Source organism: Oryctolagus cuniculus, chromosome 9 (genome assembly GCF_051225735.1).
Source record: "Oryctolagus cuniculus isolate XC-2025 breed Fujian yellow rabbit chromosome 9, ASM5122573v1, whole genome shotgun sequence".
Taxonomy (NCBI): domain Eukaryota; kingdom Metazoa; phylum Chordata; class Mammalia; order Lagomorpha; family Leporidae; genus Oryctolagus; species Oryctolagus cuniculus.
The window spans coordinates 90565192-90581741 of record NC_142875.1 but is presented as its reverse complement, the minus strand read 5'-3'; the positions used below and the strand labels follow the sequence as shown (position 1 = coordinate 90581741).

The 16550-nt window shown below is 39.4% G+C and overlaps 1 protein-coding gene across 6 annotated transcripts in view; it reads right to left on the bottom strand.

Annotated features, from left to right (window-relative positions):
• The window catches only part of RNF17 (ring finger protein 17), a 117524-nt gene that overhangs the window by 68359 nt on the left and 32615 nt on the right, over nucleotides 1-16550 (bottom strand). For all 6 annotated transcript variants that reach the window (XM_089304337.1, XM_089304335.1, XM_089304336.1 and 3 more), the window contains exons 7-9: nucleotides 8765-8936; nucleotides 6706-6782; nucleotides 6415-6489 (exon numbers count right to left, since the gene is read on the bottom strand). In XM_089304337.1, the coding sequence (XP_089160463.1) occupies nucleotides 6415-6489; nucleotides 6706-6782; nucleotides 8765-8936 (324 nt within the window). The remainder of the gene's footprint in view (nucleotides 1-6414; nucleotides 6490-6705; nucleotides 6783-8764; nucleotides 8937-16550) is intronic.

The window sequence follows — 16550 nt, the reverse complement described above, 5'->3', positions numbered from 1 at the left end:
CCCGCCTTCTCTGTAACTCTGCCTTGCAAATAAATCAATAAATCTTTTTTTTAAAAAAGTATAATCAATGAGAAGCTGAAAACAGTGGATACAGGTATTCAAAAGAAACTTTGATTTTGCTTAACTGTTATTTAAATTATGTGGAGGGTCAGGCATTTTGTGCAGCAGCTGGGACACTGCTTGGGATACCTTCAGCCCACATTAGAATGCCTGGTTCAAGTCTCAGGCTCCTCTGCTTCTGATCCAGCTTCCTGCTAATGTGTACCCTGTATACGATGGTTCAAGTGTTTGGGTTTCTGCTACCCACGTAGGAGACCTGGATTGAGTGCTAGACTCTTAGCTTTGGCTTGGCCCAGCCCTGGCTATTTTGAGTATTTTGGGGAGTGAATCTCCAGATTGAAAATTAGAGACAAATCCTCTAACAAAAATGAAAACAAAAAAATTTAAAAATAAATTATATTATTTTTTCTTTCAATTCAATGCCATACAAATAAAATGTAAGAAACAATGAGCAAATCACCAAGACTAATAATCACTATTAATCTGAATTTTTTCAGTATGGTTATCTAATAACCATTATCTATAGCTAACTATATATATAAAATATATCTATTTTTTCTAAATTCACATACGGATACAAGTTTAGGCTATCAAATCTACAAGTAGGGAAATTTTACAATGAAATGAGATTGTGTCTCACAAAGCTTGTATTTGCTAACCTATCAGTTTTTTAAAGGTTTATTTATTTAGTGTGAAAGTCAAAGTGAGAGGACAGATTGTTGCTCTCCAATGTCCAAAACACCCAGGGCTGGGCCAGGTTAGGAGCTTCATTCAGGTCTCCCACATGAGTGATAGGGTCCCAAGTACTTGGGCCATCATCTGCTGCCTCTGAGGCACATTAGCAGGAATCTGGATTAGAAGCAGAGGGGCTGAGACTAGATTCTAGGCACTCCAGTACACAAGTGGTGGCTTAACTCACTGTGCAACAATGTCTGCCCCAACCTATCATTTTAGAAGCCGCTTTAGAAATAAAATCAACTAATTTAGCAGTGACAAATGCTTATCTGTCTTTGATAGGAGCTGTCATTGTGGTATAATAGGTAAACTAGTGCCTGTGAGGTTGGGATCCCATATGGGCACCAGTTCATGTCCTGGGCTGTTCCACTTCCGATCCAGCTCTCTGCTATGGCCTGGGAAAGCAGAAGATGGTCCAAGTCCTTGGATCCCTGCACTCGCATAGGATACCCAGAAGAAGCTTCTGGCTTCTGGTTTCAGATTGGTGCAGCTCCAGCCATTGCAGCCATCTGGGGAGTGAATCAGAGGATGGAAGACCTCTTTCTCTGCCTCTCCTTCTCTGTGTAATAAGTAAATCTTTTAAAAAAAGACTTCTCTCTTTAAAAAAAATTATTTTTGCTAGTTGTTTGAAAGACAGACAGAACCATTTCCCATCTACTGGTTCATTACCAAAATGCTGCAACGCCTAGGACTGGGCTAGGCCAACACCAACACCTGGGAACTTAATCTAGCTTCCCACATGTGGGTGGCAGGGACCCAATCACTTGAGCCATCACCTGCTGCCTCCTAGGATGTTCAAAGCAGGAAGCTGAAATCAGGAGCAGAGCTTGGAATCAAACTAAGGCACTCTGATATGAGATGTGCGTTGTTTTAGTTGCCATGTCAATATCCCCCTTGGAAATTTTAAACAAGTTTGGTCAAGATCCAGGAGCATTTCTTCAAAGAACTATAAAAGGAGATGAAACATGGCTTTACCAGCGTGATCCTAAAGACAAAGCACAATCAAAGTAATGGCTACCAAGAGGTGGAAGTAGTCCAAAGCAAATGTGGACTAGTCAAAAGCAAAGATCATGACAACAGTTATTTTTAGATGCTCAAGGCATTTTGCTTGCTGACTGTGGAGAGCTAAAGAATGATAGGTTCTGCTTATAATTACAATGTTTTGAGAAAGTTAGCCAAAGCTTTAGCAGAAACCCTCTTGGGAAAGCGTCCCCATAGAGTCCTTATCCACCATGACAATGTTCCTGTTCATTTCTGTCATCAAACAAGGACAACTTTGTGAGAGTTTTGATGGGAAATTATTAGGCAACCACTCTGTAAGTCCTAATTTGGCTCCTTCTGACTTTTTTTTTTTTAAAGATTAGGGAACAAACAAAAAAACAAAAACCTTTAAAGCCCACCTAGTTTTCTTCAACTACCTCACTGACATGACTAAACTCCCAGGACCTTCAGTTCTTTTGGGATGGACTATATGGCTGGTATCATTGCTTACCAAAGTTTCTTCCACTTGATGGAGTTTGTCTTGAGAAAAAATGTTTATATTTTTAACTTTTATCTTTTAATTTCATTTTCCATGAACATTTTGAAGTCCCTTTGTATATGCACATAACCTTATAGTCTAAACATCCCTTTTAATAACTCATTAGACCTTATTGAAACATTTAACACTGTCAGCCAACATTAGTCTCCTAAACTTCTCCTTGTCTTGCAGTACACCACTATCTTGTGTTCTCTTGCAACCTCTGCCTGCTCCTTTTCAGTTTTGTTTTTTGTAGGTTACCCTTTCCATGCTTTAAATTTTAATATTTGTCTTACTTTAGTATTTGCCTTACTGCCCAAATCCATGATTTAACTGCCACTAGTAATTAGGAGAAGCAATTCACAGTGATACTCTCCCTAAAAACTAGGATAACTTTTTAAAAGACCACCTGAATTAAATTTGAAATCTGTAAAAGATCAATATAGATTCTCAAAGATACAGAAGAGTTTTTAGTTTTAAAAATTTGGACAGTGACCAAAGTCAAGTTATAAAAATATTTAAAAGAACATATTGATTGCAAAGATTGTTGATTATTCATATAAGCACAAAAAGTCAAGTCAGAGAGGGCAATATGTGACAGATCTCACCAAGCACTGCCCGAGGAAGTTGACCTGGGATGAAGGAATGTTACTTCAGTTCAAGGTTATCTTTGGTGGAGAAGAATGCAGTAGGCTGTCATAGCCTAATGCTATTAAACTATTGGATTATTTTTATTCCTTATATCCCAAACAATATTGCAAATAAATCAACTACTGATAATTTGGCTTCTCATTTCTTTTCTTGGTATTTGTCTCTTAGGTTAAATTGGCACTATTTTCTGACATCAGTTTTGTGAACTTGGCTTTTCCAACTTTACCTGGTTTAGAGTAGATATGCTTGTGCATGTTTCTGAGCTTGTAAGACTAGGGGCCACTCTAATTCAATCACAAATGTCATTTACACTCCATGGAGGACCCCTATAGACAAACCATCTAAAAGTGAATGAACTCGTTTTCTTTTTGGGAGTTTCTACATTTGTATTCTAACTGCTCTTAAACCCCAAATCAAGTCCAAGATCTCTTCTTAAGTTTCAGCACATACTTATACTCTGTTCTCTAGGCTTTTCTCCCCAGAAAGCTGGTGTACAAGGGTAGTTCAACAAGTTTGTGCAAAAAATGGAATTAAAAGCTTATTTGTTGCCAATAATTACAGGAATTCATGAAGTTTTTTCATAATATGCATTTCATGATCTTTTTGAAGACATCTATACACATTTGTTTCAAGTACTGTACAAAACCCTTCTTTCAATTTCATTTTTCATGAAATTTTGAAACACCATGGTACAACTGGAAGTAAAGTGACCTACCATCTTCCTTCTCCCAATTTACTTTTCTTCCTGTTCTCCTAGTCTTGGTGAGAAATATCAATTTAGTCATCCAAACCAAGTCTGTAAACCATTGAGGATATTTTCCTTTTCTTCATTCCTCACACTGACACATTACTAAGTTTTATTAATTTTCCCTATTTAGCATTTTATTCATTCTCAGTCCAGTCCACTGCTATTACCTAAGTTTGGGCTTTCCTCATTTGTTGGGTATATTGATGACAGCCTAACTGATCATTCACCTTCCACCATCACACTCTCCCAAATAATCTCTTAAATGTTCAGAGTTATCTTTTAAAAATGTAATATTATTTTCACTTTAATGGTTAAGACCTTTTAGCAGTTTTTTATTGTTTAGTGGTGCACTGTTCAGAACTTTTAACGATGTGAAAATGTGCTGCTGCACTGTTTAACATGGGAGGTGACATGGTCAAAATCCATGTTGAAACTGAATCTAAATTGTGGAAGTATTAAGAAGTGGGGCCTTTGGGGAAGTGATTAAGTCATAAGGGCTCTGCCCTCATGAATGGTTTGGTATCTTATAAGGACAAATACTATACATTCTGCCTGAGGTAACTAATAGAGCACCTAAAAGGTATTCTAAAGTGAAACTGACATTTTGAGATGGGACGATTAAACAGCCCTTGTTTCTACTGCTAAGGAACAGATTTTTTTTCTTCTTCATACTATTTGTTGAACTTTTAATATAATCTTATGTGTATAAAGTTAATTGAAGATAGATCTTAGTGAAAAATAAGATCGGGAATAAGAGGAAGGAAGAAGGCTGAGAGTGCAGGTGGGAGGCGGTAGGGTGGGAAGAATCACTATGTTTCTATTATTATTATTATTAGGCAGAGTTAGACAGAGAGAGAGAGAGAGAGAGACAGAAAGGTCTTCCTTCTGTTGTTTCACCCCCCAAATGGCTGCTACAGCTGGCCCGCTGTGCTGATCTGAAGCCAGGAGCCAGGTGTTTCCTCCTGGTCTCCCATGTGGGTGCAGGGGCCCAAGCACTCAGGCCATCCTCCACTGCCTTCCTGGGCCACAGCAGAGAGCTGGACTGGAAGAGGAGCAACCGATACTAGAACCTGGCACCCATATGGGGTGCTGGCGTTGCAGGTGGAGGCCCACGGCGCCGGCCCCTGAATCATTATGTTCCTAAAGTTGCATTTATGAAATGCATGAAGTCTGCAGACCTTAATTAAAAGGTTTCTGGGGAAAAAAATAAAGCCTGTCTTTCCAAAATTCCTCTGTTCATTAGTTCAGCTAACCAGAAACTATCTTTTTATGCTTCTCAGTAAATACTAATAAAATTCATTTTCCTTAAAAAACAAAAAAGAAAAGGACTAGAGGGAACTATATGAGGTCCTTTCCTTGCTCTTCTGCTCTCCCACAAAGTAGTGACAACATGGTCTTTGATCCCTTTTTGCTCTTCCATCCTTTTTGTCCTTTTTGTCAACACAAGGTCCCAGAATTCAAGGTGTCATCTTAAAGAGCAGAGACTAGAGCCCTCAAAACGAATAATCCCTGCTGGCAGGTTCTTCTTGGGCTTAAAATACTTCAGAATTGTAAGGAAATAAATTTCTATTTCTTATAAATTGTGCAGTATCAGATATTTTGTTATAAACTGCATATACAGATTAAGTCATGACTATCTAGGCATATGTGTATACTGTGCACTTGTAATATAGCTAGTGCAAATGAGAAACAGTTTTAAACTTTAGTTTTAATTGATTACATTTAAATAGCTCATATGGTTAATGGCTACTATATGGGACAATATGGGTCTAGAAAATAAAGTTTAAACATCATTACACAGGTTATAGTCTAAGATTTAGCCTCTATACATATTTGGGGGGTATACTTATACAGAATGGTATTATATAGACAGTTCCCCAAATGTAGCATGCTATTTCACTGCCTGTGTATTTTTTCTAAGATGCCTATCTCCACTTTGTCCTCCTTTCCATTTGCTACTCATATTTCCTGGATAAGGAAATACAATCCCTCTTCAAGTTCCCTTTTACCTCAGGAAGAACTGATTATTTCCATCCCTTCTACCTCCACTACCTCTGCAGAATATCATAGTGATTATGTATTTTATTATTTAGATGTCATTCTCTACTTGCTGTTAATTTCTGACATGTATCTTGATAGCTAAAGTATCAGCACCTAGCATTGTAATCAATGTTTAATGCTTGCTGACTGACTGAATCTCAAAGACAACCTTGACACATGTTATCATTGAACACTGATCCCTTTCAGACCTTTAAAAAATATTATACTATAATTCAACAAGAGAGACTACTTTTCCCTTTATTTTTCATCTTTTGGATCCTACTACTAGAAACATCATTTTTTTTTTTTTGGACAGGCAGAGTGGACAGTGAGAGAGAGAGAGACAGAGAAAAAGGTCTTCCTTTGCCGTTGGTTCACCCTCCAGTGGATCGCGCTGATCCGAAGGCAGGAGCCAGGTGCTTCTCCTGGTCTCCCATGCGGGTGCAGGGCTCAAGGACTTGGGCCATCCTCCACTGCACTCCTGGGCCATAGCAGAGAGCTGGCCTGGAAGAGGGGCAACCAGGACTGGAACCTGGTGTGCCAGCGCCGCAGGCGGAGGATTAGCCTATTGAGCCGCAGCGCTGGCCACTTTTTCTGTTTCTTAGCCAATGGAACTACTGTCAGACACTAATGGCATATTGCCATTCTTGTAAGTACTTACTTTGCTGAGTTCTCAAATTCAATCCTTCCCATACTGTTGAACATACAGATAATCTCACTACAATTCATATTCAACCTAAAATAAAATAGTATAGTGTTCTCAGTTTATTATTTTTTTAAATGAAAATCAATTGTTGACATTAACTGATTTAAAAGCAAACAGTTATTATAAATTACACTTAATTTGGTTGCTAACTTGGAAAACATTTGTGCCCCAAATCTCCAATTTATAATTTCTATTTTAATACATTTTTATACTTGCTATTGGTCTTCTGAATTATGACTTACTCACCTAGGAGAGCTCCTTAGTTTTAGAGAACTAACTTGTGACAATTCACTCTCAAATGTTAACTTCAAAGTCCGAATAATCTACAATTAAAAGAGAAGTACTGTTCATGTGTTCTTCATATTTGTCACAAATCTTAAACAGGTTTTAGAAGGAAGCTATATCTTTTAGATATTTCATATTAATTAATACATTCAATGCTAGAATTTAGGCACTCAAAGGAAGGGATTCAAATATGTGTTTATGATTTTTTTTCTCCAGAGGATTATTTAAAAGATGTGTGTGTGTGTATAAAATAGATACTAGCTAATGAATAGGACAGGGCTACATGATCAGACTCATTTTGCACTTGTGTAGCTATCTTCAAACTGTTGTTGCTTTTCAATTTTCCTAACTAAACTAGTTAGGGTGAAGACCAAGTTTTATCACATTTATTTATTTGCTTCCTAGCACCTCATGTGTAATACATAGAAAATGACTATTACTGGTTTAAGAATTACAGTTGGCAGGAGTCCAAGTTAGGTGGAAGCAAACTGTTCTTTCATTTATAGTCTCTGGAAGCAGATGAACCAGGACTTCTATTCTACACCTCAATTTGGTCCAATCATGTGAGTAGCTATGGAAAATGAAATTCCAAAGATGAAAACAGCAGGATATAAACCCTAAGAAAGTAAAGCAGAAATAAGCAAAGAGTATTTATATGAGTACTTCAAAAAGTTTGTGGAATATGGAATTAAATGAGTAGTTTTGATGCAAGAATTTTTTGAAATCCATGTATATGAGGGACCTTCAAAAACTTGGTGGAAAATGGATATTATGAAAAACTTATATGTGAATTGCAAATTTTTTTTTGCATCAAAGTAAACTTACTCTTAAAATTTTAAAAAAGATTTACTTATTTAAAAGGCAGGGAGAAAGAGGAGAGGGAGGGAGAGGGGAGGGAAGGCAAAGAAAGAGGAGAGGGAGAAAGAGGAGAGGGAGGGAGAGGGAGGGAGGGGGAGGGAGGGGGGAGGGAGAGGGAAGGAGAGGGAAGGAGAGGAGGGAGGGGGAGGGGATGGAGGGGGATGGAGGGAGGGGGATGGAGGGAGGGGGTGGAGGGAGGGGGATGGAGGGAGGGGGAGAGGGAGGGGGAGAGGGAGGGGGAGAGGGAGGGGGAGAGGGAAGGAGAAGGAGGCGGGGAGAGGGAGGGAGGAGAGGGAAAGAGGGGGAGGGAGGGGGAGGGAAGGAGAGGGAAGGAGAGGGAAGGAGAGGAAAGGAGAGGGAAGGAGAGGGAAGGAGAGGGAAGGAGAGGGAAGGAGAGGGAAGGAGAGGGAAGGAGAGGGAAGGAGAGGGAAGGAGAGGGAAGGAGAGGGAAGGAGAGGGAAGGAGAGGGAAGGAGAGGGAAGGAGAGGGAAGGAGAGGGAAGGAGAGGGAAGGAGAGGGAAGGAGAGGGAAGGAGAGGGAAGGAGAGGGAAGGAGAGGGAAGGAGAGGGAAGGAGAGGGAAGGAGAGGGAAGGAGAGGGAAGGAGAGGGAAGGAGAGGGAAGGAGAGCGGGGAGAAAATGAACCAGTGCTAGGACTGGGCCAGGCTGAAGCCAAGAGCCAGAAACTTCATCCAGGCCTCACATATGGGGGTGACATGGTCCCAAGTACTTGGGCCATCTTCTGCTGTTTTCCCAGACACATTAGCAGGAAGCTGGAATGGAAGTGGAACTAGGACTGATATGGGATGTGGGTATCCCAAGTTGCATCTTAATGCCAAATGCCTATTCTTGCTCCTCTAAATGTCCTCATCTTTTATGTAGGTGTCCTAGAAACCTCAACTTCCATCTCAATTATCCTTGCTCTCAGAACATGTGTAATAAAAACCTTTTGCGCTATTTCCCCCAGGTGGTAAAAACTAATAAAAGGTTATACAAATTTAATAATGTTTCTTAGAATTCAAACACTTAATTCTAAATCTCAATTGATGCTAATATAGGTTAAGATAATCTAAAAAGGAAATTCACCCTGTTAATTCTTAAATATCAGATTCCAAAGTATATAAAATACCAGAAATAATTCACATTGTGAACTATTAAAATTACCTGATTCATGTCACAATACGTCCTCAGAGAAGGTGCTGATTTTAACTCTCTTGCAATCTTCATAGCTGCATCCAAATCTTTTTTCTTCTCTTCAATATAGCTTTTAGCCATTACTAACTTTGATAAATAGTCATCTGTATTTCTTACAAGTTCTTCACACAGATTCTTTTTCCTTCAAGATCCCAAAGTTAGTTTTCAGTATTTCATAAACACTTAAAGTGAATTTTTAAATAACTGAACAATATTTGAAAGAGTTCTTTCACTAGCTGAGTAATTTAACAAAACAAATAAGGCATATAATAACTGAATAGTATCTTAAAGGGTAATCCTATTGAAAGACTACGTACAACATGGTGAAGTGAGGTATTCAATTAATTGAGATGCATTATAATTTATAGCAATGTATACAAAATTAGAGAAAAAGGCTTTGTAGGAGGATAGTTATGTGATGAATACAGTTGTTACAGAATTATAGACATAAAAAAGACTCTACATCATTCTACCTAACAGTAAAGACAGATCTTGGCTGTATATATCCAGTAGTCACTTGTGCCCTTACAATGACAAAGCCACCCTAATTTCTTCTATGGATCTACTTACGTATTTTAAAATTTCCATTAACAGACATAAATGGAATATATAATGAGAATATAAAATGAGATTTTTAAAATAGACATCACTAAGCCAGAACTTGAATATCAATTAATTAGAATTTCCGAAGTAATTGCTTAGGAAGATTACATACTTTATTACTTGTACCTCCTTATGAAAACCTGTTCTGTATCTATGATGAAATTACATTATGGTAATTTTAAAAATGTACACTGAAAACTTTAGTGTTTAACTTAGTTTTTTTTTTTTTTAAAGTTTTATTTATAGAGTTACAGACAGAGAGAGGGAAAGACAGAGAGATCTTCCATCCACTGGTTTACTCCCCAAATAGCCATAATGACCAGAGCTGGGCTGATCTGAAGCCAGGAGCTTCTTCCAGGTCTCCCACATGATGGCACTTGGGCCATACTCTACTGCTTTCCCAAGCCATAGCAGAGAGCTAGATTGGAAGAAGAGCAGCCAGGACTAAAACTGGCACGCATATGGGATACTGGCGCTGCAGACAGAGGCTTAGCCTACTATGCCATAGCACCGGCTTCTAACTTACTCATTTCATTCATCACACAAATAATTACTCATTATTTCCCCAAACAATTCAGTTCTCCTCATCCTTTCCCCTCAAAACAAAACCAAACCCTTTATCAACACTAAAGAGTTGACTTTAGTGACTCAGGCTCTGAAGGTGAAGAGGCAGTCCAAAAGCCTTTCAGTAATTGTCTATATAACCTCTGAAATTAACTTATTTAGAGGAGAAATGGTCACTTTGGTAAGTTACAGTATGTTCCTAAAAACTCATGAACATGCAGTGATTCAACAAAATGGTGGACTAGGATGATGCAAGCCCTTATTCCTCTACGGAAGTGTCAAAAAACAGTAATTAAAAAAAATTGGCTAAAATAGTCTTATTGGAACTCTAAAAAACAATCAAAAATCTATTTTTTTTTTATTTGACAGGTAGAGTTACAGACAGAGAGACAGAGAGAAAGGTCTTCATCCCGTTGGTTCACTCTCCAAATGGCCGCCACGGCTGGCGCTGCGCCGATCCGAAACCAGGAGCTAGGCGCTTCTCCCTGATCTCCCAAGCGGGTACAGGGGCCCAAGCACTTGGGCCATCCTCCACTGCCCTCCCGGGCCACAGCAGAGAGCTGGACTGGAAGAAGAGCAAGCGGGACTAGAATCCGGTGCCCATATGGGATGCCAGCGCCGCAGGCAAGTGAGCCATGGCGCCGGCTCCGAAAGTCTAATTTTTTAAAAAAGATTTATTTGAAAGTCAGAGTTAGAGAGAAAGATATCTCCCATCCACTGGTTCATTCCCTAGATGGCCTTAATGGCCAGGCTGAAGCCAGGAGCTTCATCCAGGTCTCCCATGTGGGCGCCAGGAGCCCAAACACTTGGGCCATCTTCTGCTGTTTTTCCCAGGCTACTAGTGGAGTACAGGATCAGAAGAAGAGCAGCTGAGACATGAACTGATGCCCAAATAGGATGCCAGTGTTGTAGGCAGTAGCTTTACCTGCTACACCACAACACTGGCCCCTAAAAGTCTATAGCAGACCACAAAATCCCCTCTTTGGTAGAGTGTCTCAGTCTGGAAGCAGTAGCACTGTTCACATTGCATACCCTCACACTGAGGACAGAACAGATCTTATTTGTTATGCTCTAACCAGCTTGAAGGACTGGTCCTGTCTTTGCCAAATCTCAGGTAGGAGAGAAACAGTGGGTTCTGTTGAGGAAAAGTGCAGGGGCACTAAGAGCTATAGATGCCCGGGCAAGAGATTATAAGTGAAAATATCCAATAGACTACCTGAAGCCTGGAGAAGCAGCTTGGCTGAGACTCTTTGTATAATTGTGACATACAAAAGCAGCTGTGTTTACAGGGGAATTGAAAAGCCACAGTCAGAGTTAGGCAAGAACCAGGCTAAGGAAACTCCCGAGAAAACCCTAAGTCTTTCCTTAAGACTGATCCAAAGGCTCAGAGAATACTCAGTTACTTAGGGAAGGGCTCCTCCAGCAAGAGCCAGTCTGAAAAGACTGCAGAGGTGATGACTTTTTCAAATGCTCACTCTTCAATAATAACTCACAAGGTATAACTGAAAATAAAACAAATGCTCATTCACAGGAAGACAATGGATTGGTAGAACTGGTTCCATAAGAAGCACAGACATTGGACTGAGCAACAGACTGAAAACTATCTTAAATATGCCCAAAGAGTAAAGGAAAACATGGACAAAGAACTAGATGAAATCAGGAAAATGATAAACAAAATGACAGTATCACCAAACAAAAATTATAAAAATCAATCAACTTCTACAGCTTGTCCTGAAAAGTACAGTAACTGAAATAAAAACATTCAAAGGAGTTCAACTATAGATTTTAACAGGCAGAACAATTAGCAAATTTGAAGACAGAACAATCGAAATTATTGAGTGAAAAACAAGGATGAACAAAAGTAAACAGACTTAAGGTACCTATAGGACACCATCAAGTAGACTGATAAACAATTTATGAGAGTTACAAAAGGAAGAGAGATTGTTTGAGAAAAGGTTAAAAACAAAACCCAAACAAACCAAACTTCCAAATTTGATGATACAGGAATCTACAAGTATAGGGGCTCAAGGAATTCGAGATAGAATAAACTCAGATCCACATCAGAACACATTATAAGGAGACTGCTGAAGGTCAACTATTAGAAACAGCAAGACAAATGGAATTTGTCAAATAGTAGTGATCATCAGTGAGATTATCAGCAGAAACTTTACAAATCAGAAAGTAATGGAGAATATATTTAAACTGCTAAAAAAAATCAAAAACAAAGAAACAAAATTGTGGGCCAGCAGTGTGATGCAATGCCAGCATCCCATATGGGTGCTGGTTCAAGTCCTGGCTGCTCTGCTTCTAGTACAGCTCCCTGCTTCCGTGCTTGGGAAATCAGTGAAAGATGGCCCAAGGCCTTGGCCCCTGTACCCATGTGGGAGATGTGGATGAAGCTCCTGGCTCTGGCATGGCCCAGCTGTTGCTGTTGTGGCCATTTGGGGAGTGAACCTGTGAATGGAAGCTCTCTCTCTGCATCTCTTTTAAAATAAATGAATCTTTAAAAACAAACAAAAACACACAAAAGAACAAAAAAACCCTGTCAACTGAGAATTCTATCCCAACCAAAACATTTTTGTCCTTTAGGAATGAAGGAGAAGTTATAACATTCCCAGAAAAATAAAAACCAACGGAGGTCATTACCAAAAGACCTGTCCTTCAAGAACACTAAAAGAAATTCTTCCGGGGCTAGTGCTGTGACAAAAGTAGGTTACACCTCCACCTGCAGCATCAGTATCCATATGGGGACTGGTTTGGGTCCCAGCTGCTTCATTTCTGACCCAGCTCCCTTATGGTTGCCTGGGAAAGCAGTGGAAGATGGTTCAAATGCTTAGGCCCCTGAAATCACATGGGAGACCTGGAAGAAGCTCCTGGCTCCAGATTGGCCTGGCTCTGACCATTGTGGCCATTTGGGAATGAACCAGTTAATAGAAGACCTCTCTTTCTGTCTCTCGCTTTCTCTGTAACTCTGCTTCTGAAATAAATAAAAATCTTTTTAAAAAAGTTCTTCACATCAAAATAAAGAAGGCTACACAGTAACTTGAAGTTATACAATAACAAATATTGCTGGTTAAGGTAAATACATGGGAAAATATAAAAATCAGTATTACTTTTTGTTCATAATTCTACTTTTATCAAGATTTAAAGAAAAAACACATGACTATAGAACCAAAGTAATGGATATATAATGTATAAATATGTAATTTGTGACAAAAATAAAAGGGAGGCAGATGTATAAAACAGAGTATATGCAACTAAAATTAAGCTTTTAACTCAAAGTAAATTATTATAACTTCAGGATGTTGTATGTAATCCTCATGAGAAACCACAAAGAAATTATCCACAGAATACAAAGATAAGTAAGAAGCAAATCAAAATCTGTTACTACAAAAAAGTCAAGTAAATACAAAGAAATTTAGTAATGGAGAAAACAAGCAACAAAAACTATAAAATAAAATGGTAAAATTAAGTCCTCCATTATCAGTGCCTACTTTAAATGTCAGTTAAACTCCCCAATCAAAAGGTTTGAAGAATTTGAAGAATGAATAAAGAATATCACCTGACTACATGCTGTCACAAGGAACTCACTTTAGATCTAAAGATATACAGATTGAAACTGAAATGACAGAAATTAGCCAAGAGTTAGGATGGGCATACTAATATTAGACAAAATAGACTTTCATATAACAATTATAGATATGCACCAAACATCAGAACACCAAAATATGTGAAGGAAAAACTGGCAGAATTAAAGAATTGACAAGTCTACAATAACTGGAGATTTTTTTAAAAAAAGATTTGAAAGACAGAAATAGAGAAAGAAGGGAAGAGAGAGAGAGAGAGAGATTGATTGATTGCATCTGTTGGTTTGTTCCCTAAATAGCCGCAACAGCTAGGGCTGGGCCAGGCCAAAGCCAGGATAGGAGCTTCTTCCAGGTCTCCCATGTGGGTGCAGGGGCCCAAGCACTTGGGCCATCTTCTGTTGCTTTCCTAGGCTCATTAGCAGGGAGCCTGATTAGAAGTGGAGCAGCTGGGACTTGACCCAGTGCCCAGATAGGATTGCAACATTGCAGGCTGAGGGTTAACCTTATATGCCACAGAACCAGCCCCTATTGGAGATTTTTTAAAAAGTTTTTATTTTTTAGAAATGTATTTATTTATTTTATTTGAGAAGCAGAGTTATAGACAAAGAAAAGGAGAGACAGAGAGGGAGGTCTTCCATCTGCTGGTTCACTCCCCAGATGGCTGCAACGGCTAGAGCTTGGCTGATCTAAAGCCAGGAGCTTCTTCCAGTTCTCCTACATGGGTACAGGGGCCCAAGCAGTTGGGGCATCTTCCACTGCTTTCCCAGGCCATTAGCAGAAAGCTGGATTGGAAACGGAGCAGCTGGAACTCAAACTGGCACCTATAGGTGGATGCTGTTGCCACAGGCAAAGGCTTAACCTACACCATAGTGCCGGTCCCTATTAGAGATTTCAATATCCCACTTTAAGCAATAGATAGAACAACAATAACAGAATCAATAAAGAAATACTTGGACAATGGTACACAGACCAATCATGCCTAATAGACATACAGAATACTCTATTTCCAAATAGGAAAATACACATTTCCATCAAGTATACATTTAACATTTACCAGGATAGACCATATGTTAGGCAATAACACAAGTCTTAGTAAGCTTAAATATTCAAATTATACAAAGATTTATTTTTAAAAAGTTATAGAGAGAGACAGATCAATCTGCCATTTGCTGGTTAACTCCCCAGGTGGCTATTACAGCCAGTGATGGGCCATACCAAAGCCATGAGTATTTTCTGTGTCTCTCACATGGATGGCAGGGCCCCAAACGCTTGGGCCATCTTTCACTGCTTTTAACAGACCATTATCAGGGAGCTGATCAGAAATGGAACAGCTGAGACACAAACTGGGGTACATATGAGATACTGGAGTCACAGGAGGCTTTTCCTGCTGCACCACAATATAGGCTCCACAAATTATCCTTTTGCTCACAATGAAATGAAAGTAAAAATAATTAACAGAAGGAAAACTGAAAGATTCACAAGTATGTAGAAATTAAGCAATATATTCCTAAACACCAATGAGTGAAAGACAGAATTACAAGGGAAATCAGCAAAATATTTTGAGACAAAGGAAGCCCCCTCTCCCCTCAACAAGAAAACTGATGGAAGAGCAGGCATTCAGCATGGTGGTTAAGATGTCATTTGGGACAACTCCATTCTGCATCAGAATGCCTGAGTTTGAGTCCTGGCTATGCTTTCAATTCCAGCTTCCATGTAATGTGTGCCCTGGGAGGCAGCAGCTCATGGCCAAGTACTTGGGTCCCTGTCACCCATGTGGGAGAGCCAGATTGAGTTCTGAGCTTCTGGTTTGCATGAATCTTGGGGGTAAACCAGTAGATGTAAGATCTCTACATTTGTCTTTCAAACATGCATACAAAATTATTGATGTAATGAAAGCAGTGCTAAGAGAAACTTTATAGCTATGAACATTATAAAAGGAGCATTCAAATCAATAATCTAGCTTTATAATTTAAGGAACTAGAAAAAGGACCAAATTTTAAAAACAGGAGAAGTACAGCCAACAGCACAAAAAAAGAAAACAGAATAGAGAAAATGAAAAGGTCTTTAAGATTAAAATTGACAAGCCTAACTATGTTAAGAAAAAGGAAAAATCAAACTAAAATCAAGAAGTAGGTACATTACCATCAATTCTATGGAAAGAATACTATGAGACACTATTATGAACAAATAAATTAGATAACATACACAAAATGGACAAACTCACAGAAACATATAACTTGCCAAAATTGCCTCATGAAGAATTAGAAAAACCTGAATAGAATTATCAACAATAGTAATATCAGGCCGGCGCCTCGGCTCACTAGGCTAATCCTCCGCCTAGCGGTGCCGGCACACCGGGTTCTAGTCCTGGTTGGGGCGCCGGATTCTGTCCCGGTTGCCCCTCTTCCAGGCCAGCTCTCTGCTGTGGCCAGGGAGTGCAGTGGAGGATGGCCCAGGTGCTTGGGCCCTGCACCCCATGGGAGACCAGGAAAAGCACCTGGCTCCTGGCTCCTGCCATTGGATCAGCGTGGTGCGCCGGCCGCGGCGGCCATTGGAGGGTGAACCAACGACAAAAGGGAGACCTTTCTCTCTGTCTCTCTCTCTCACTGTCCACTCTGCCTGTCAAAAAAAAAAAAAAATAGTAATATCGAGAAAAGTCTGGACCATTAAGTGTCTGATGCAGAATTAACACTCTTCCTCCTTAGACTCTTGCAAAATATTGAAGAGGTGTGAACAACCCCTAACTCATTCTATCAGGCTAGTATTACCCAGACACCAAAACCACACACAGACACTATAAGAAAACTACAGACCAGTATTTCCTAGATCAAAGTAAAATTCTCAGAAAAAACTAGCTAGCCAAATTCAGCAGTTTATTAAAATGATTGTGCACCATAACCAAGTGGGGATCTATTCCCAAAATGCAAGAATGAATGAACATGCAACTATCAATTGCTGTAACACACATTAACTGAAAGAAGCAGAACAACCACATGGTTGTT